This window comes from Mus musculus, chromosome 12, assembly GCF_000001635.26.
Source record: "Mus musculus strain C57BL/6J chromosome 12, GRCm38.p6 C57BL/6J".
Lineage (NCBI taxonomy): Eukaryota > Metazoa > Chordata > Mammalia > Rodentia > Muridae > Mus > Mus musculus.
This window is the reverse complement of record NC_000078.6, coordinates 40,738,749-40,761,155: the sequence shown is the minus strand read 5'-3', so window position 1 is coordinate 40,761,155 and position 22,407 is coordinate 40,738,749. Positions and strand designations below refer to the sequence as shown.

The 22,407-nt window shown below is 40.3% G+C and overlaps 1 protein-coding gene across 9 annotated transcripts in view; it reads right to left on the bottom strand.

Moving 5' to 3' along the window:
• The window catches only part of Dock4 (dedicator of cytokinesis 4), a 400,918-nt gene that overhangs the window by 85,719 nt on the left and 292,792 nt on the right, over window positions 1-22,407 (bottom strand). For all 9 annotated transcript variants that reach the window (XM_006515085.3, XM_006515089.3, XM_006515090.3 and 6 more), the window contains exons 24-26: window positions 15,370-15,497; window positions 13,042-13,176; window positions 5,291-5,389 (exon numbers count right to left, since the gene is read on the bottom strand). In XM_006515085.3, coding sequence (XP_006515148.1) covers window positions 5,291-5,389; window positions 13,042-13,176; window positions 15,370-15,497 — 362 coding nt within the window. The remainder of the gene's footprint in view (window positions 1-5,290; window positions 5,390-13,041; window positions 13,177-15,369; window positions 15,498-22,407) is intronic.

Genomic DNA, 22,407 nt, shown 5'->3' with positions numbered 1-22,407 from the left:
TAGAAACTGGCTTATGAAGCCAAAATGGAAAAGGAATCCTGAGATCATAAACACAGAGATACCCTGCCAAGCATCACAGAGTAGGTAGATGACTGAGAACAAGGGACAGAGCAGAGGCAGCTAAGAACACATTTCCACCACTTAGAACATCTGCAAAGTTGCTACAACTTTTAAAGGTGTAACAGCCTTGTACAGAGTTTGAATTCAATTAAGGGCATTAGTAACATTTATCACATTAAAATTAGTACTCTCAAAATGGAATCTTGAAGTATGTCATACAAAATACCTGCCATGAACTCTTCCATCTTTGAGAGTGGTAGAATTATTGTACTGTAATCAATATATGTAAATTAAGAAGTCAAAATAATTGTGTGGCTTCCTAATACAGGTAGAAGTTGGGTAAGAAGGCTCATTTACTAAGCATAGATTTATTTTCTAGGCTTTGTACTTATGACACAATGAGATGGTTTCAATCCAGTGTTCCAAACACTGAGAATACAAAATCCAGTGAACAGCACTTTAGACAGGACAGTGTTGAGGTCTGTTGCTATGTATTGTAGTGCTAAATACTGGCCCTAGTTTCTTCAGGGATGAGAGAATTCTCATGTAAATCAAGTGATGCTATGTGACCTTGCTCCTTAATTTAAAACTATTGGTTAAATAAAGATGCCAACAGCCTATAGCTGGGCAGAAGAGAGGTAGGTGGGATTTTGGTTCCCAGGCTTGGGATCTGAGGAAGGGCCTGAGGTGAAGAAGATGGTGGAGAAAGCAGAAGACACCATAGGGTAGGTCAGTCATGAAAGCATGGCCATAGGGCTAGCCAATTGGAGTTTAGAGCTGCCCAGATAGAACAAAGCAAGTTATAACTCAGTATTTAGAAATGCATAGCTTAGAGGGTAGATAGAGTTGGCATTTCAGGTAAAGAGGAAACAACAGCAACAAACCGCCAAACTACACAGACGATTTACAAACAATAGACACAGTTTGCCAGGAAAGAGCAATTTAAATTATGGAATGCAATTTGAAATGGGTTGGGGAGAAGGTTGAAAGGAAGACATTGCAATAAGGATACTAGACTTGTTAGGGTGTTTAAACTTAGATTAAGGGCAGTTGTGGTGGCAGGGTCACCTATAATCACAATACTTAGGAAAGAGGACCATGAGATCAATACCAGCCTGGGATACACATCAAGTTCCAAGCCAAGCTAGGGAAGTAACAAGTTCCAGGTCAGCCTTGGCTATATGACAAAATTCTGCCTCAAGAAACAAGAGCAATTGGATAAAGGTTATATCTGATATATTTTGAAAGCCAGTATGTAGACAATGGAAAGTTCCAGAATATGGATAATCTCATGCCTACATCAACACCCCTGAGGCTCTATATGAAAGGACATAATCAACAAAGGAGTTTCAGTGCTGTATATGAAATGCCAAGGATATGGACAAAACTTTATCCTCAGTACAATGTGGGTGTATAATAAAACACCACCAACAGGCAGAATGAAAAAAAAAAAACTTAATCACTACCTAGTGACTACTTTTGTTCATTTTTTTAAAAAAATGTAATATTGTACTCAAGAAAAAAAATTAAACAATATAGGCTCTAGGTTTCTGCTCCCTCCCACACACTTGGGCTGTGACACTGTGACTCACACCACTCGCACACAAGTACCTGTGGACAGGAAGAAATGGCATCTGATCAAAAAGCTGGGAGCCACTTCAACAATAACCCTACAGGCATCCAGCTTCTTAGGCACACATGGAGCTAAAACACTATTAACCTCAGTTGTTACTTGAGAACTGCATACTTCTGAAATTCAGTTTGAGTTGGAGAACTATTTGAGAAAAGCTAAGACAAACTTTGCTCCGAACTGGCAAAGGAGAAATGGAATAGGAGGGACACCAGGCCCATTTGAAATCTAAGCATGTAATCTGTCATTCTCAATTTCAAATTCATATACCCCAAGACTTAGCAATAAGATTTCCAGACCTATGAACCAAAAGAAACATCTTTCTCCATTATCCAGTCTCAGGCATTCTGGTACAGCAACAGAAGATGGAGTAAGTCAGGAACCTGACTTCTGTAAATGAGTTAATATTAATCACTTACACAAATCATACTTGTTTCATAGTTAAGTCTACATACAGTGTTTATTGTTAGAGATCTTTGGGTCTTTTATATGATATCAAAATCTACTTCTAAGCCATTTGGCATGAAAAAAAAAATGTCACCTGGACTATTTATTTCTCTAGAGGAAATGTTGCATTCTACTGCAGATCTTACTGGAGGGCTAAAGGATAACATAAAGTGTTTTTCACTCCATCAGCTTTCTGATTTCCAAAACACATCTGATACTAAGGGCTTTCAATAAGGGATCTCAGATTAATGTTATAATCTTTGGAAAATAATGCAAGAGAGTTTTTGAGGGACTTAACTAAGGCTACCTCAGCTTGACCCAAAATTGAGCACTGGTAAGCTAATCTACTAGATGGTGATATCTGGATGCTTAGTGTGCAGATTAAAATCAGATAATTAGTCTTTGGTAAATCTAATCAATGGCCTCTACTTTGCACTTTCTCCAGTTGCCTCTTTTTTTTTTAGTCTTTCGCTAGGAAAGGTGAGTTTCTCTCATTCTTTACCTATCTGCTAACTTCTCAGGACATCTTGTGGGCCAGCATTTCACTACTTTGTCTTTAGAGTCTATCTCTACCAGCTCTAATTATTAGACAGCTCCCTGTCTACTTCAACTATAAATATTCCTCTGCCATCACCCTCTCTTTCCGTAGCCCCTTGTCTTGTTTTTGAACATTGCAAAGATCTCTCCAGTTATATTCTTTGTTCATTCTTCAGTCCCTGACACTGTGGCTCCCACTGCATCACTAGTTCCCTAGCATCAGTCAGCCTTTTCATGATTCATTACTTCTTGATCTGTATTACTTCTGATTATAGGCAGACCTGTTTACTCTACACACTCCTTAGTATTCACAGTTACTCCTGGACTATCCATTATTTATAGGGCTTATAGTTCCCAAGTCTATACCTGCAGCTCCTCCATCTTGCTTGATTTTAGACACTGTCTACTAAACATCCCCTTTTCAATATCCCTTAAGTGACTAAACTCAGGCAAAAAAAATCTGATTTATTTTGCTCCCAAACCTGCACATTTACTCCCTCTATATTTCCATTCAGTAAAATGGTACCAACACCACCTAGAGGATAGAAAGCCTGGAAAGAGTACCGTCGCCCTTAAAAAAAAAAAAACCAAAACCAAAACTAATCAGATTCCTTTGAGATGGAGTTACATACAGTTGGGAGCTATCTAATGCAGCTGTTGGGAATTGAACTCATGACCTTTGGAAGGGCTGCAGGTGCCCTTAACAACTCGGCTATCTCCCGAGTCCCCACCTTTATCTTTAAAAAAGTTTAGGGGCTGAAGATAATTTTGTTTTGATGAGTCATCAAGTCCTGTCAACTTAAATCCCCAAGTTTATTAGGACTCTGCTTCTACAATTGTCTTTATTTCAGGCTGTCCCAGCATGCTTCCTATAAGGGCCTATTTTACTTTACATGTTATAGTCTATCATTAAGGGAAATGAAGGCAAGAACTCAAGGTAGGAAATGGAAGCAGAAAGCAATATTGGAACATTTTTTTTTTTTCCTGGCTTCCTTCCTGGGGGTAGTTCAGTGATCTTTCTCACACAGCCCAGGTCTATCTGCTTAGGGATAGCTCACTCACCACTGTGGGCTGGGCCCTCCTACACTAACTAATAACTTAGAAATGCTTCATAGAGATTGCCCACAGGTCAATCTGATCTAGCCACTTGGTCAACTGATGCTCCCTCTACCTAGGTGACTCTGGGAGTTGACAGCTGAAATTAACTCACATTACAGTAGCTTAGATAACTACATCAAAGTCTTTCCATGGTTCTCTTTCCTGAGACCTTGGCTAATACATTTTCAGTTGTACAACCAGACATATGTGATCCCATCTCTCCCTTCTTTTCTCTATTTTATTGTATTTCAACTTTGTTGTTTTATTTACATTGTATGCGTTACAAAATCTACTTGGCTTATAGTCAAGAATTGTTCATTTATGTGTCCTTTGTATTTGAATTTTTTTTAAAAAAAACCTTTATACTCTCATACAATGCATCCCCTTCTGTAGTTTCCCCTCCTGCCTCTCATTCCACACCTCCGCCTCCTCCCTTCCCAGATCCACTCCTCTTCTATTTTCCTTCAGAAAAGGGCAGGCCTCCTAGGGATATTAACCAAACATTGCATAACAAGATGCACTAAGATTAGGCACAAACCCTCATATCAAGGCTGGATGAGGCAACCCGGTAAAACTCCCTTCTTAAAGCTATCCATGATTTTAAAATAATGCCCACATGCACTCCCTGATCTTTATGATGCTGATTCTCATGGCTTGATGCTCTATCACACAGTGAACATATATTGCTTAAAGACCTGAAGATGTGACCTTAGAGTAAGGAACCAACCAGACCTTTAAACATCAAGACATTTTTAAAAAATAATTTTTAAAAAAGATTTATTTATTTATTTCATGTATGTGAGTACACTGAAGCTGTTTTCAGACACACCAGAGGAGGGCATCGAATTCCATTACAGATGGTTGTGAGCCACCATGTGGTTGCTGGGAATTGAACTCAGGACCTTTGGAAGAGCAGTCAGTGCTCTTAACCATTGAGCCATCTCTCTATCAAAGAATTTTAACCTAAGTGGCTGGAAGCTGAGAAAGTCACATAAACAAATTAAAAAAAAATCATCCAGATTCTAACAAATGTTAAAAATAGACACTAATGAGGTATGTGCTATGTCAGAGCATTAAGATGACATTTCATTAATTTGTTCATTCATTCATTCATTCATTCATGTTACAGTGCTGGAAGAATGAACCTAGTCCCATTTGAATGTTGGGCAAGAGCTCTTCCACGTGCTCTATCTGCAGCCCAAGCAGCAGGTTAATCATGAGCACAGCTCCACACCTTATTCTCAGCCAAGACCTCCCCTGGAAACTTTTCTGTTTCTAGTTTACATACTTTGATGAGATGTGATTAAAATCTGATGCCTTTCTCCAAAATAACAGCTAATAGCTTTGTTTAAGTAAAAGAATTCTCAAGAGCCCCTAAAGAAAAGAAGACTGGTTAAGACAACTGAGAAAAAACAGGATTCAATGGGAAGAGGGAAAGCAATTGCCAAGAACCATTCAGAACGGTGACGCAGGACCAAAGAAAGTAAAAGGAGAAAAAGCCATGTAAGCATCACTTACCCTCAGCTCCTCTTTAGTACTGAAACTATTCAGAAGTTGCTGATAATGTCTATCTGTCATTTGTCGTAATAGGGAAAGGAGACAGGCAACAAATTCCCCCTAAGGGAAAAAAAAAGCCCATATTTTAAAGGAATGACATAAGAAAACATCAATAGCTTAATATGAGAACACTTTATGAAGTTGCTATGATCCCAGGTTTACCCTGGACTGTCTTCTTAATCTCTGCTAATTTCACATTCTTCTCTGAATGTACATGACGCCCTTCAGCTCATCCGCACACTGGTCTTTTGACTCAGCAGGTAAAAGAGGCCACACAATGCATAATGTCGGCTTCAGCCTCCCTGTCAAAAAGGGTTTTAAGTTGATAGCTACTCTTTGTGTTTGAGCCCCTATGTACCTGACTCTTATGAAGTTCAATGCTTAAAAATGAAAAAGGAAAGTGCACACATCATCCTTAGATTTGAAGAGTGATAAGATTGCTATAATTTGCATTTTATAATACACTTTAACTTGAAACTATCATTCTAATTCTAATTCAACAAAGAACTTACCTTCTTTTAAACAGAAAAATGATATAAAGCACTGGAAACGCAACAGAAGAAGCAACGACTGGCTAACCGAGTACACACAAGAGCCCACTTTAATTGGGAGATTGGTTTGAATGTATGTGGAAAAGACTATAGCATCACATTAAAACTGGAGACTAAATGGCCAAGAAGTAGATTTTGCAGGTCAGGCAGTTGAGTTAGTTCAGTCAAATGTCTTTCTACCAGTTTGTACAAGAGTTCCAAGAATACAACTTAATGATTATGCCAGAGAAATTGGAGTTTCATGTTGGTTCTTCATATGAAGTCACTAGTCATATGTCAAACAGTTGCCCCTGTACACTAAGGTATTATTCAATAATCATATAATTGATATTTCCTGGGAGTTCATATTTAATAATCATATAAGTAAATAATTCATATGGGTTTTGATACGGTTTGGATTTGAACGCCCCTTCCCCTAGGCTTCTGTACTTGGTCCAGGGCTGGCCTTCTCTGGGAGGGTCTGGAACTTCTAGAAGCTGAGTCTGGCTGGTAGGAACAGGTTACTAAAGGCAAGCCTTTGAAGTTTCTGACCTGTTCCCTGGTTCCAGTTCTGCTCTCTGTTTCCTATTTCAGCATGGTGTGGACAGCCACCAACACAAGCTCCCACTGCTATGGACTGAGCCCCCTTGCGACCCCTGTCCCATTATGACAGCCTGTATAACTATGGAATCCTGAGCTCAAACTCGTGTTTTCTCCTATAAATTGTTTCTTAGGTATTCTGTGACAGGGGCACCCAATAGCTAATGCAGACTCTGAGGCTCAACACACTATCCTGTCAAGAGCAAAAGAATTCTGTAACTTCATACATGAGATAGAAAATATAAAGAAAAGGTTATTATTGTTTTAGTGAAAAAGTGATTTTGATTTCACAAGTTTCAGAGAACTTTAGGTGACATTACAGCCATTTTCACCTAAGCTGGGGGGTCGGGGGAGCACTTGCAGCCTAGCACAGTGACCTTAATGATCTGCTGTATAAAAAACAAAACAAAACAAACAACAATGTCATGATAGGCACAAGCACATCCTTCATTTGCCTGAGAAGGTGGCTGTAATTGGTGAAAATACCTCATCCCTGGCTACACAAGCAGACTGTTTAGTTCATCTTAGGAGCCAGCCAGAAAACAACTTCTCATTCTGTCTCCTCTGGTGTTACAAAATTACATCCAATAAAAGGCGAATCTTGTCTACTCTCACCTCCTTTTAGTTGAACATGTGTAACTAACTATTAACACGAGGAAGGAAACAGCAGGTAGTAGAGTGTTAGTGTAGCAGAGACAGAGAGCACTAGCCAGCACGCTGAGCTACAGAGACAGTAAAACAGCTGGCTGCCCGAGAGCCTCAAGCCAGGAAGCCTTTGTGCAGCAGCAACAGCAGCAACAACAACAGCAGCAGCAGCAGCAGCCACCTACCAGCTAAGGGCTGGCCACAGCTACATCTTGAGCAGTGATAGCTGTGACAGTGGCCATAGCAGTAAGAGAGAGAGCCATAGAAGTCACGAATGCAGCCAAGGGAGGCACAAGCCAGAGTATTGGATGTTGAGAAAAGGAGAGAAACAGTAGACAGCTGAGGCTGACGGAGAACAGAAGGCGACTGAGAGTCAAGGAAGAGAAACTGTAAGCTATGGTTATTTTTAAAAGTTCCAGAGAGTTGTCAAGTCTTTACAATAGAGGGTCAGAGGGTTGTAGACACTCAAAGCTCAGAAGCTATAGCACTGGATAGAGACAAGGTTTGAAGAATCCTGACATCCATGTCATGCATAAACGATACACAGGGCTAAGAGTCCAGCTACATGGAACTTGCATGAGAATCATAACACTTGAGGGTGTCCCCTGCTCCCGACTGTTGTTGCCACTCTCCATCAAATGCTGAGGATAAAAGGCTGCTAAGGAAGAGCATTTAGAGCCTCTCCTTAGGTGACCATGGTTTTTATTTAGATAGCAAAAAACCAATCTCAGTCAGCTGAATAATTAAAGGGGATGGAGAGGAAACACTAATTGACTTTGGAGTGGTGGGCATGTTCATTATCTTATTTATTGTAATGTTTCCTAAGTAAACATAATGCATTTACTCTATTGTTTTATACATCAATAAAATGACTTTTTAAAAGGTGTTACCAACACTGTGATTTGTGGAGAGACATCATGTTCAAGTTACTATACTTTGCATTGTCAAGTTCATTGTTTATTAGAGTCTTGTTAGGTGCACACTGTCAAGCAGAAGATAATACTCTGGCTTCAGAGCTAGCAAATGGCAAAGCTTAGCAGTGAATGTCGGTGGCTTTGTTTCTACAAGACTGTGCGCTGTGGCTTTCTCTCTCTTACTTTGAGATTGATTTCATGTAGGAAACATGCCTGAATTGAGGGGGCATAGTTCAAACTTATGTAAATACATACGAACGTATCTATTGATAATACTGCTCAATGTGTCATGTCTTGTCTTAAAATGCAAATTAGTTGGTAGAGTTTCAATCAATTTTTTTGTTATGGGTTTTTATATTGCATGTAAACTATTCTAACTCATTTACCACATAATTGATATACTTAAATACTTGTTTCAATATATCCTATAAATACTAAAATACTTTTAAGTTTGAAAAATTACATATCCTAGATCATAATTTTAGTAACAAGAAAAAAAAAACCAATAGCAAATAGACCTTTAGTAGCTTGTTATAATCTATGTACATAGATGAATTCTTTGAATCTAAGGTATTGACTATGTCTGTTGTGTCTGGGCTAGACCGACTACAAATAACTTATAATTATGACATATATTTTCTGGCACATTTATGACATACTGTCAATCTCAACACTTCAATAATCCAATTTCATTTGCTCATACTTTTAAACTTCAAGTTCTTGTCCAGAAGATTAGATGTCTAATATTTTACTTCTATCTTTTTCTACTGAAATGTGATTTTCTTTACTTTTAAGATACTTTAATAATGTTTATATAAATTCTTCTAATTTGTGAAAAATGAATGATAAAAAAAATCACGGGTCAAGATTTACTTACTTGGCAAATTACCTTTAAAATTCAATAGTCTTCAGTGACTTGTATCCATTTTATGTACAGAATACATTGCATATTTCTATCAATAACTGCCAAGAATATTTTATATTTACATCAAAAGTCTTCAGAAAGCTTCTCTTAAACATGTGCCTGTCTGCACACCCCTCCTCTGACGTTTCCTAGGCAATGCTACTCTTTTCTTTCTCTAATCACAAAGCTGTACCTGAAGCCTTCAGACAGGCATGCCAGAGAAGCTTAGACAGGCCAGAGAAGCTCAGACAGGCATGCCAGAGAAGCTTAGACAGTGCCGAGCAACCCACTACGCATGCTATTTAACATAGTCACGTGCAAAGAAACATTTATGCATTGTAGAAAACTCTGGTAGACAATTCGATATCTCTCTATTATGCATGCATATGCATGTTGAAGCCAGAGGAAAATTTGTGTGAGATGGTTTTCTTCTTTCACACTTTGGGTTCTGCAGATCAAACGTGGGTTTGGGCTGAATATTTTATGTCCATGCAGTGTAACACAGAGACCTTCATGCTCTGGTGCCAAGGAGGCTTAGGGAACTGGTCTTCCACTCTATCTTCACATAAGTTGTCATCTGCCCTTGTTCTCTCTAGCTGCGAGATATCACATTAAGGACAGCTAAAATAGAAGTCTCACATGTGACCCAGGACCATATACTACAGAAACATTTGGATTACAAATGAAAATCACTCATTATACCAAGAATCAAGATTTCGAATCAAAGGAACAAAACTAATGACAAATGTCAAAATCAAGAGCAGAAAGGGACTAAAATGATGTGACTCATAAAAGCCAAGACAAAATGGTCCCTGGTTCTAAATGTTAATTATACCATTCTAACACTCTGAGGGAAAATAGCTTGTATTGTTATAACTAGATAAAAGGGTTCTTAAACATGAAATCAAACCATGATTCATCAGAGGAAAAATTAATAATCTGGAGTTCATTAAGATAAAAAAAACTTTGCTTTTGCCAACACCACTAAGGGGATCGAGAACAAGCTACAGTGGGAGAAAAAACCAAAAACAACTTCCACAACTCTGGTCTAGGAGGTGATATGGATGGCAAATGTAAGAGAAAATCCTTACAGGGTAATGTCAGCCATTGGGGAAACAGAAGGCAAACCCTCAGTGAGAGGAGGCTTACAGCTCTTAGAATCCTCCCAACCCTGACCACGGACACAAAGGACAAGGTGACAACTCTGCATGCTGACGAGGGTGTTGAGAAATGAGTTCACTCTGACTGTGCACATGTGGAATGTTAAATGACACCGCCACGAGGGAAGGAAGTTTGGCAGTTTTTGGAAAACTGGGCATGTAGCATGAGCATGAACCTTATGATTCAGCAGACAACTCCCTGGAATTTCTAGCAAAAAACAAACAAACAAACAAACAAACAAAAAACAAAAACCACCAAAAGTGGAGAAATGTGTCCACATAAAACCTAAATGGAAATGATGTTTATACTAACTGTCCTAATATAACACAAACTCTGGAAATAACCCCACAGACCTTCACAGGTGAAATGTTAAACAATTATGGTGTATCTATATACCATGGAATAATACTCAGTAATGAAAAGGGAAACAGAATGTATATAGCAACCTGCAGGAATCTTCATAAAACTCTGCTCAGTTAAAAAAAAAACAAGTCAATCATAAAAAGTCACATGCTCTGAGATTCTATATACACAACACCCACAAATGTCAGAGCTACAGAAATAGAGAGCAGAGCAGTGGCTGCCTGGAGGTGGAAGAGATGCAGGAAAGGGGATTCAGCTCTAGAGCACGCAATGAAATGACTGGGGTGATGGAAATATTGATCCAATCAAATCAACATCCATGTCCAGTTCTGGAAATCTGCGAGCGGCTACCATTTATAGAACTGGGTAAAAGACACATGCAACATTTTCATGTTGCTTCTTATATCTGCATGTGATTTCACTGTAATTACAAAATAAAAAGTTTAACTTAAAAAAAGTAAAAAAAAAATAATTAAAACAAAACAGAAAACAATCACTTAAAGCCTTCAAACCTTTAACAAACTCCAGTGGCTTTGAGCACCCACCATCCATCAGGTAACAAACAGCCCATGAAGCAAACCTGAGGGGTGGGTGCCATTTCACACACCAGGCTCCGTAGCCCATGAGAAACTGTGACTCAAACTTCTTTATTTTAAATAACACAGTTCAGCTACTTAGGAATTTAATTTTTTTTTTCATGTGTATGAGGGTTTTGCCTACATCTGTGCCCATGCACTCCTGTGTGCCTGCAGTCCACAGAGGCTGGAAGAGAGCACGAGATCCTCCGGAACTCGAGCTCCTAGTGGTGGCTGTGAGCTGCCATGTGGGTGCATAAAACTTGGGTCCTCTGGAGGAACAACCAGCGCTCTTAACCACGGAGCCATTTTACTAGTACTAGGATTGACTGATTTCTCCTTTCCCCTTCCCCTCATCTGTATATATGTATATCCATGTGTGTGTGCATGCGAAAATCTTAGTTTGTTAAGATAGTTTAACTTTACTTGTAGTGGTGATTTGGATGAAAAATGTCTCCCACAGGCTCTCATATTTGACTACTTGGTCCGCAGCTGTCGGCACTGTTTGGGGAAGCTGTGAAACTTTTAGGAAGTAGAGCCTACGTGGAGGAGGTATACCACTGATGGTAGGCTTTGGGAGTTTATAGCCTCACCTCACTTCTAGTTCTTTCTCTCACACGGGAAAAAGAGAAAAGCCATGATATTTACACGAAGGACCTATAATGCTAAAAAAGAATGCTCTGGTTTAACATTACAAGACAAAGAACCTCCAAAGACACCATTGAGTTTGTTTTGTGATGGCCTTCTACACCTGAAGAAAACTGTTTCCCTACTGAGACTCCCTTGAAGAAAAATGAATTTTTCATTTGCAAGTGTCTATCAGTTGAAGATAGCTTGTGCGTTAGGGACTGGGGCGTGTGTCCCTTGTTCTTTTAGCCCTAGGATCAGACCAGTACAGGCCCTGTATATGCTGTCAGTCTCTGTGAGTTCATATGCATAGCTCTACTGTGTCTAGAAGGCCTTGATTCCTTGGTGTCCTCCATCACCTCTGGCTCTTACACTCTTTCTGCCTCTGCTTCCACAGAATTCCCTAAGGATCTAAGGGAACTTACGTCCCTAAGACTTCCCAGTTTTTAAGTGAAAATGTAAGTTATTTGTATCTAGTGCTGAACATTCTCAAGGACCACAGCACGGTTAGTAAAGCTGATAGCAAGTGCTTAATTAACACTTGTGGAGATAATTTACAGCTGAATATTAAAGTATCTACCGCTACAGCTACAAATGATAGCTCTTGTTTAATATATAAACATTTTTTTAAAAAAATAGAAATTCCTATGAATATGGATAACTCAGTGGGAAAGTACTTGTCTACCACACATGAAGCCCTGGATTTGATCCTGAACACTGCCATAAAGAAGCACAGTTTACACGTGCAGCATATACAGATGCATATGTGTAAATATCTGACATTATCATATGTGTAAATATCTGACATTATCATATGTGTAAATATCTGACATTATCATATGTGTAAATATCTGACATTATCTCTTAATACTTGGCCTGAATCATGCTATGCTAGCATCCTAAGACAGCTGAGCTTGAAAGTCCCTTAGAATTTACCAAGGTAAACCTTCTCATTTAACACAACCAAACTGAAGACTAAAAAAAGTTAAGGTCCTAATGATTCCAGGGGAGAAATCCAGAATTAGCACATAGGGTCTTCTGATTCCAGCTGCTGTTGCCCTATCCTTTGTTCTTTAGAGAATTTGGGGAATTAAAAGCTATCAAGTTGACTAGGGATATAAAATTATAGATTAATTTAAATTTAGAAAGTGAGAATATGAATGTTGTCTTTCTGAAATTCAGACTTGCTACGATTAGCAAATTTACCTACAGGCTTCCTATCTTAGTTTTTGTATAGTCAACACAACCATTTGTGTTCTAGCAATGCCCCAGTTCACCCTAGGGACCAAATTTCCCACAGTCATAGTACAACCCATCACCAAAGGGAATGGAGCTTTAAGAAGCACAACCAGGTCCTGAACGTATGGCAAATGCCACATGCTTATGATCTTACAGTGACATCCTGGAACTGCAGCCTCATGGCGGAGCTGGATGCTTGAGGCCGACTAGTGATCTCCAATATGGTCCTGAGCAGGATATCCAGCAAGCTGGCCACTATCACGTCTATTTCCTCCAGCACAGACTTTTCCTTAGAAGAGAAAAATCAAAAACAGTGTGCTCAGGAGACTGTCTCTGCATGCACCAAATCTCTTTTTAAGGACAATGAGTGCCTATTCCCAAATCTAGAATCAAAGATTCAGGGAACTTAAGACAATAAAAGATGTAGACCTCAACAGGAAAAAAAATGGCCTTTCAGAGAAACATAACTTCAGAGAGTCAATGGCTTGCCCCAAAGCACACTGTCTGGCTATGCAATAAAAGCTGAGATATAAACAAAAAGGCACAGTATAAAAGCCACCAATTCTGTGGCCAGCCCTACTCCTAAGGCACCCACGGCCTTGGGCAAAGCAGGGAGCCTCTCTAGGCTGTAGTTTTCTCTTACAGTATGATTTTCTTAGGTCCTAAATGTTCTTGCATTGAGTCTTCTCAGCATGGCAATCACACAGATCATTTTCCAAGACTGGTTTATATGCAAATAGCTAGTCCCATAGAAGTGGGTTTTTAAAAAAAGCCTACATGTAAACATGAGAAACTGGAGAGCAGTCTAGATGAGTATCCTTGGTCACAGAGAGCCATGGTTAGTAGCCTCGAGAGGGATTGGCTTTCCTGAAGTGCTTAATACCATTCACACTTCAGGACTCCAGAGAGATTATCTCTGCAGTCTTCTGCACAGAAGAATGGATTCTTAAAATAATTGCATAGGGAAAAACTTCTGTGCAATTTTAAATATCGCACAGGTTTATATATTATCTATATATGTACATACACACACACACGCACACACACACACACATATATATATTACATATACACACATATATATTATGTAACACTTGTGAGAAAACTCCCAAAGTTTCTCCAGTGAACTGTTTTCAGCTCTAAATTCCTTATGAGCTAAGCCTTGGCTTGGCTAAAACCTGACTGCAATTCTGAAATTTAAGTAGAGGAGAAGTACGAAGAAATCATCTCTACTGTAGCTATTTGCTTTTTGTCTCTCTAGTGACCTGGTTAGCTTTCACTCACGGTGACGGTAACCTGGGAAAAAGCCCTTCTAGTCAGGCATGGCTTGGTTCTTTGTGATCAAACAATCAGTGGGAGTTTCAAAGCGGGGCAAAAGCCTTCTCGCTCTTGCTACTGCTCTATCGCATTCCATGACACTGGTGGACTTGGACTGTGGGGTGGCGGAACAGCGAGCTGTACCCCAGCCACGGATGCCTAGCTCATCACACTTTCAGATGGAGAACTCATAGGTTCTCTAAAACACCACCCGTTTCCATAGCAGCAGAGTATGGGAGAGTGATGGGGGAGACATCACCTCCCCTGGCGTTGTTCCTACCCCTGCTCTTCAGAAGCAGATCACGAACACAGAAAGAATGGGGAATGTAGCACTGAAATAAATGCGGAATTGGGGAAACCAGAGGCTCGGCACTCACTTTCAGACTTCTCTGTAGCCTGCTATGGCTGAGCCCAAAGTTCCATTAACAGCTGCGGATTGACAGAAAGAGAACAGGACTTCCCTCCTATTTCAATTCATCTCAGACTCCTGAGCTGAGCACATCAATCCCAGACATTGTTCCACGGATATGGAAACATGCCATTTTTCTCACTTTGTGCTGTACTCTTAGCACACAGTAATTATACTGTGTCAAGAGTCAAGCAAAACAGGAACCCTCAAAGCCATAATGAAAAGACTACTGTTGACGTTGTGTAATAGCTGTAGTGCAAGGTACTTCTAGTCTCCTGGGCGCTGTCCTTTGCTTCTGTTAATTTCCACAGGACTAGACCCAAGGGCCATGGCCAAGTTCTAAGCACCATCATGTGGCCTTTCCCAGAACAGGCCCAAACCACCATACCCTGCAAGCAGTAATTTATTTTTGCCACAGAGTGTCTCATCCCATCAAAATTAAAGATACCTGTGGGAGGCCTTGAGATTTCTAATTTTTCTTACTTGGTATTCAGTTCTCCCTTGAAACACAACTTTAGGAAGCCAGGTTATTCAAGGTTACACTAATCCCATGGGATTAAAAAAATGTTTATTTATTTGTTTTAATTTTTTTTTTCTTAATTCCTTCTGTGGAACCCCAAGTTGTCCAGCCTGGCTGAAAATGAAAAGCGAGCCTCTGGGTGTTCCTCCTTCTCATGACTCCTTTGAAGAAATTTAAGATTGTATTTGCAGAAGCCATTTGATGAGAACCACACACTATGACCCGCATGTACTTACTGAGCTATTTTTCTTGATGAGACAGAACACGTTGCTAAGGATACGTGCACACATGATCAAGTCCTTCTGTTCTTGCAAGTGGATGTGGAGGTGATGCAGTACGACAGGCAGGAGAATGTACCGCGAGTCTGTGTGAGTGACAGAGAGAGAGAGAGAGAGAGAGAGAGCCATTAGTGTCACAGCTGCTGAGGCCCACACAAGCCTCAGTGAGTCCTCACTGCCTTTTTAATTCCATATCAATTGTTAAACTAACAGCACATGGTGCTACAAGGGGTCCTAGCTCTATGAGTTTTGTATTAAAGATGACACAATTGTCCCCAATGCATCACACTTATAGTCTAGAGGCCTCTCTTAGTAAGAGCTAGTTTCTTTCCTATCTTTCCTCCCATCCTGAGGGTGTTTTACCTCCACGTTTGTAAATCAAATGCTTCTCTTGCTGTTCTCTGTATTCTCTCTGAGGCAGACATCTATGACGTCTACTATGGTAGACAGGCTTGTAGCTTTCCTACCTCCTGTGTTGCTCCTTAGTTTCTGGAGAGTTACAGTCCAGTTTCTGATTAATGTTATAATTATGTTCTCACTCTACCATGTGATTTCCAGTCCTTGCTACAAGACCGTATTTTTTTTTTGCATTGCTTTATTTTGTTTTTCTCTTTTAGCTCTCAGAGTTATTGAGGAATTATCATATATATATACACACACAGATATATATACACACACACACACATACATATATATTATATGTAAGTACACTGTAGCTGTCTTCAGACACTACAGAAGAGGGTGTCAGATCTTGTTATGGATGGTTGTGAGCCACCATATGGTTGCTGGGATCTGAACTCAGGACCTTTGGAAGAGCAGTCAGTGCTCTTAACCACTGAGCCATCTCTCCAGCCCCCTCCAGCAGTGGTTCTTAATCTGCAGATTGCAACCCCTTTGGGGGTTGCATGACCTTGTCACAAGAGTTGCCTAAGACCATCAGAAAACACAAATATTTACATTACAATTCATAATAGTAGCAGAGTTACAGTTATGAAGTAGTTACGAAAATAATTTTATGGTTGGGGGTCACCACAACATGAGGAACTGTATTAGAGGGAAGCAGCATAGGGAAGGTTGAGAACCACTGCTGTAAAGTGTCCGTTACTTGGAGGAAGCTATGCTGATATGCTTCTACCTGAGACTTCAAATATATTCACAGTGCGTGTGGTGGTTTGAATAGGAATGGCCCCCATAGACCATGTGTTTGAATTCTTGGCCATAGGGAGCGACTCTATTAGGAGATGGCCTTGTTGGAGGAAGTGTGTTACTGTGGAGGCCAGCTTTGAGGTCATATATGCTCAAGCTATGCCAAGTGTGGCACACAGTACCCTTCTGCTGCCTGCAGATCAAGACATAGAACTCTCAGTTCCTCCAGCACCAGGTCTGCCTGGATGCTGCCATGCTTCTCACCATGATAATGGATGAAACCTCTGAAGCTGGAAGCCAGTCCCAAAGAAGTGTTTTCCTGTATAAGAGTCCCCTTGGTTGTGATGTCTCTTCATAGCAATAAAACCTTCATTAAGACAGTATGACTTTCTTGATCTCGCCTTACGTATTTTTCTATATTTGTGTCCTACTTTTCTGGTGACTTCCATACTTTATCTTCTACCCTTCCTATTTAATTTCTTATTCCTCTTAACAGTTCATTTCCTTGCTCAAGTCCAGTGCTGTGGGCTTTGGAATTTCTGCAGTATCACGTCTTCCAGGCCTTGCTCCTCACTGAGACAGAACACTTAATTTGGGTGCTTGGGAAACACTTTTTGTATGATATTTTTATTTTAAATCATTTATTTATGTGTTTTCATAATGGCCTTTGCCCTTCACATTGGAAGATCTCACTGGTACCTGGTGGTTCTTCACCATCCATCTTTATAAGCAATGATCAAAAAGAGAAAACAAACCAACTCATGTAACCCCGGAGTTGGGCTTAGAAAGTCATATTTCTCTTAATTCTTGCCACTGAAGCACCAGTACAAGGATGTCTGGCCTTATGTTGAGAGAGAAAGAGAGAGAGAGAGACAGAGAGAGAGAGAGAGAGAGAGAGAGAGAGAGAGACAGAGACAGAGACAGAGACAGAGAGAGAGGAAATACTAAAATTCAAACCTGTAAGCTAACTCTCTGCAGGCCTTCTGTAAGTAGTACACCACTACAGAAACTTTACTTATTTACAAAGCAATTACTTGACAGAAAGAACCAAGGAAACGAACCTGGAAACTGAAGAGCCATTATGTAGTAATGTTTAATTGGAAGGGAAGGCAAAGCTCATCTGATAGGTTCCAGCAGCGAGCTGGCTTTGGTTTTCAAACACTCAATTTGCAGCCAACTGTTAAAATATCTATGAGCTAGGGATAGAGCAAGGGAGACAAATAGTTCACCTGTGTTGTATCAAAAGAGAAACAGGTGATGCGCTAGCTACCACAGGTCGGTATTAAAAACTCCAGAACCATGGCCAGAGAGCAATGTGGAGCCTGAATCCCGAGTAGCCCAACACATGACAGACAACTGATGCCTAAGCCAAACCCCAAATTGTCCTGGGGGTAAATCTTTGATAAAGTTCAGAACAGAGTATGAACAATCGTGGGAAGGAACCGTTGAATAAGATTCCGTGATGTGGAGGGAGTATGGAAAGGCCTTTGACCTGAGAGTTCCCTCAGGACAAGCCTGAGATGGGAAGCAGGACAGGTAGGGAGAGGTTAGGGTGGGGATAAAGTAGCCAGAGCAAAAGGAACAGAATGTTAGTGCCCCTGAGGTCATAGTACATGTTTTATCTTCCTTCCTTCCCTCCCTCTCTCCTTCCCTCCCTCCTTTTTTTTTCTTTTTCTTTTGTTGTTGTTTAACCCACTCTTACTATCTCAGTCTACTCCTGGATAACTGCCTTTATATTTTTATAGAAGACAATCAATAAGAAATCTTGAATTAAAAAATGTAACAGAACCACCCTTATGACCTGCACATTTTCAACATATGAACAGCAGGTCTAACCAGCAAGTGTTATTGAGCACCCATCAAGTACAGTAAGATTTTTGTTCTTGAAATTGCCAAATCAACATAGAAATCTAATCAAATAACCTTCGTAAATTTATGTTACTAATTCCTTGAACATGCTTTTAAAATACATTATATTCTACTTCCTCTTATTAAAAAAATTTTTTTTCAAAAAGATTTACTTTTTATTTACATATGCCCATGTGCTTGGGTGAGAGTCTTCCATGAGTGGGCTGGTATCTATAGAGGCCAGAACACGGCATCAGGTCCCCTGGAACTGTTGTAACTGGCAGATGAGCCTCCTGACTTCAGTGCTGGGAGCTGAACTCTAGGAACTAGGACTTCTCTAGAAAAGCACTAAGCACTCTAACTGCTGAGTGGCTGTCCCAGCCCCTTTCGTATTTTCTATTACAGTTTTGTATCATTCTACAGAATTACAGGTAGGGACTGGAGAGCCACTAAAAAGAAATCTGATTTCTTTTGTACAGAATTGCCACCAAAAACTATCTGATCCTCTGTTTGTAGGTGACAGTAGGATCACCAGCTTGTCAGCCCTGAGCTGAGACCTAACAGCATCTCACTCAGAGTGGAGGATATCGCTCACACAGGGGAGCACGGCAGTTGGTGGTCCGTGTCTAATTTTTCTGGGGCCTAAATAAATGTATTAGGACATTGAACAGTGGTGGCTCATTTCTCCCTTTCTGCCCCAGAATGCTGGAATCAGATAGGCCTAAGATAGGGGAGTGTCTCATCTCAGAACAGGCATTCAGGCCTTTATTCTTAGCCTCACCCATCTGTATGGGTTTTGTCTTACACGTGGTTCAATCACAAGCAAATACAACCATAACCTGTTTGCAGCAAGAAAATAGGTAAGTCGTGGTTACGCATTCCTGCTAAACCAATCAGCAAATGTTTAGCACCAGGGACACAGCAAGGGCCAAGGCTCACAGCCCCTACAAGAAGCTGACTTACAATCTCCTTACCATTCTTTAAATCAACATTCCTGACTCCCAGCCTCCACCCTTCCTCCAGGCTTCTCTAGATATTGCCAGACCTGCTTGCTCTAAAGTGTAAGCGTCCTCTACTCTGCTTCTCTGGAGAATATTTCCAATAGGATTCTAGTACACCATTAACTTATAGAATGTTCTAGGTTTCTTGGTGGGCTTATATGGCTAAGGCCAAATTCTCCAAAATTAAAAATTTATTTTCGTAACATGTGAGTCAATTGTGGACTTCCTTTTGTGTAATGATACTAACCCCTAGAAAACTATTTAACTTTGTCATTTCCTCCCGACTTCTGTATCACGGACCAAGTTTCTGCTCATAAAAATTAACATCCATAATAAATAACGAAGAGCAACTGCCTACTGGGATATGGGGTTGTTATTAAGAAAAAGTCAAGAATTAGTCCTTTGGCTGGATATTATGGCTTTGAACATGCTTATCACCCCTCATCTTACCACCATCTCTGGGTTATAACTGTCAAAGAAGAATCACCTATGACCTCTTCCCAGTCGGGATATGTGGACTCAGTCATAACAACTGCAGCCCTTCTGGGCTTCATTTGTTTGAAACTGAATTCCAGGATATCTGGGTTTTTTCACCTTCTTATGTGGAGTGAAACCTGCAAAGTGCTTTTGAATCTGTATCTTCTGCCCACGTGTGGGGAGGAGAAGTGATTGCTTTCTAAGTTGTTTCCCAGATCCCAACTTCCTGGATCCTGGGATTTATATTATAGCCAAGGAGTCTCTGCAGATGGAGGGAGGGAGATTTATGTGGCCCCATTGCAAACATAGGGGTCCTTATGAATGAAAGAGACGAAAGGATCCAAGTGTGTGTGTGTGTGTGTGTGTGTGCGCGTGTATGCACAAGAGAGAGAGAGAGAGAGAGAGAGAGAGAGAGAGAGAGAGAGAGAGAGAGAAAGCTAAAGTGTGCAGATGGCCTCTAAAGCTATAAAATATTAAGAAGATGACCAGCTCCCCAGGCCGTCAAGACAGGAGAACAGGTCTGGAAGGAAGCACCCTGAACTTTGTGCAGTGAAGTCACCATGAAGTTCTGCTCTACAGATAAGGAGTTTGCATCATTTATTTAAAGCCACCAAGGTGTGGTTCCCATGACAGGAGCAATGATAAACTACTATACTACCTTCAAAATGCCAACCCTCATTTCTTCTTATTTTGATTATCTTAGCCTTAACTTATGCTTATCATAAAATTAAAGTGTTATCACATCCCTCATCATTTGGATATAGTTTTCTTTGAGAAGTTGGGACACATTCACTTACTTTCTTTTCTCTGCTTAAGATTTATATTTGGTTTGGTTTGAAAAGGCAAATGTCGTCCTTTACCTGCTATGCTGAGTGAGCTGACACTGAGACCATTTGTGTTGTGCTTCTTTGCTTATCCTGCCATGCCGGTAGTTACAATTTTATACTGTCCCTCTTCTAATCACAGTCTCAATATTTTACTCCACTTGTCAGCTCAGGCATTCACATGGCTCATTTGGTTTTCCTTCCAATATTTTCTCATTCACGAGGATACTGTGGGACCTACCTGCTTGTTCCTTGAGATCACAGCGAGTAGGTTTGAATGCTATGATCCCTTGCAACCCTCTCTAGGTTTCCCTAACACTACTAGGGATTACCCTGTGATTTAACAGGGCCTTTTCTATCTTGGAAGACTCCCAGGGACAGTTCCTATTTTTCTCTTTGATTCAGGCTTCTTCTGGCTATGTTGTTCCCTATCACTTACATATCACAGTCTTTGTTTTCTTGAAGTTATATGAAGCTAAGCTTCACTTGTGAAGTGAGAGAAGCAGCTTTAGCTATGTTGACTGTGAGTGAATGGCTTCTGCTTCTCCACAAACATCCTCCAAGGGGAGTGGCCCCCATAGAAAGAACACACAGGGTTCCTACTGCTTCCACCTACCCTAGGCCATATGGCATCTATCAACTTCCTAATCCTGACTGGTGAGACTCTCCTCCAGGGTCCTGGTACAGACCCTGCAGAATATCTCCAGAGTCAGCTTTACAGATAGTCTCACCAACTCACACAGAGACCTGATTGACTTCTTCATTGTATCGACTTCTTGACAAGCTCTCTGATCTTGCTTTTCCTATTTTGTTCCCTGCAGGTCAGGAATCCAAAGGGTCTGTGGAATGAATAACATCCTCTCAAATAATTTCATTACTATTGAAAACTTATTTTGGTGACCTTAGTTTACTTTTAGTGTAGGACTTTAACTCGTGAAGAATCGTCTACTTAGTGTGGGGAAAATACGGCAGAAATCACAATTCCTGTGAGACAGAAGTCTCACAGCTAAGTCTTCCTTAGCTTGGGGAAAGCAGAGCTGGCGTCTGAGTTAAGCTAGGAACTTGGTCCACCCTGTCCTTTCTACACCTCTGCCCTCAACCCTAGAGAGTCCCTGGCTGCTGAAACACAACCCTGCAAAAATATCTTTCTTCTAGGTCAGTGGCTCTCAACCTTCGCAATGCCATGACCCCTTCAGACAGTTCCTCATGTTGTGGTGACCCCCAGTTATAAAATTATTCTCATTGCTACTTCCTAACTATAATTTTGCTATGATTATGGATAAAAATATAAATATTTGTGTTTTCTGATAGTCACCATTGCTCTAGAGTGATCTGATTTTTTGTTGTAATCAGAAGAAATCAAGATTAAACTTTCTTTTACATTGAAACATTATTGATTTCAGCAAATGGAAAAAAATGGCCTGACTGTTCTGGAACTCACTCTGTAGACTAGATTGACTTTGAACTCAGAGACCTGCCTGCCTCTGTCACTGAAGTGCTGGGATTGAAGGCCTATGTCACCATGCCCAGCTAAGAAAATACGAAAGTGATGAATTCCTCAATAAGAAACTTAAAGTATATACTTGGATGTTAAGATTTATTCATGATTTACTTATATGCTCTATTTTTATTTGTATCCTTAAGATGTTTTATGATAAAATCATGTTTTGTTTTCAGTATGTTTTGGATGATTTTCTCAC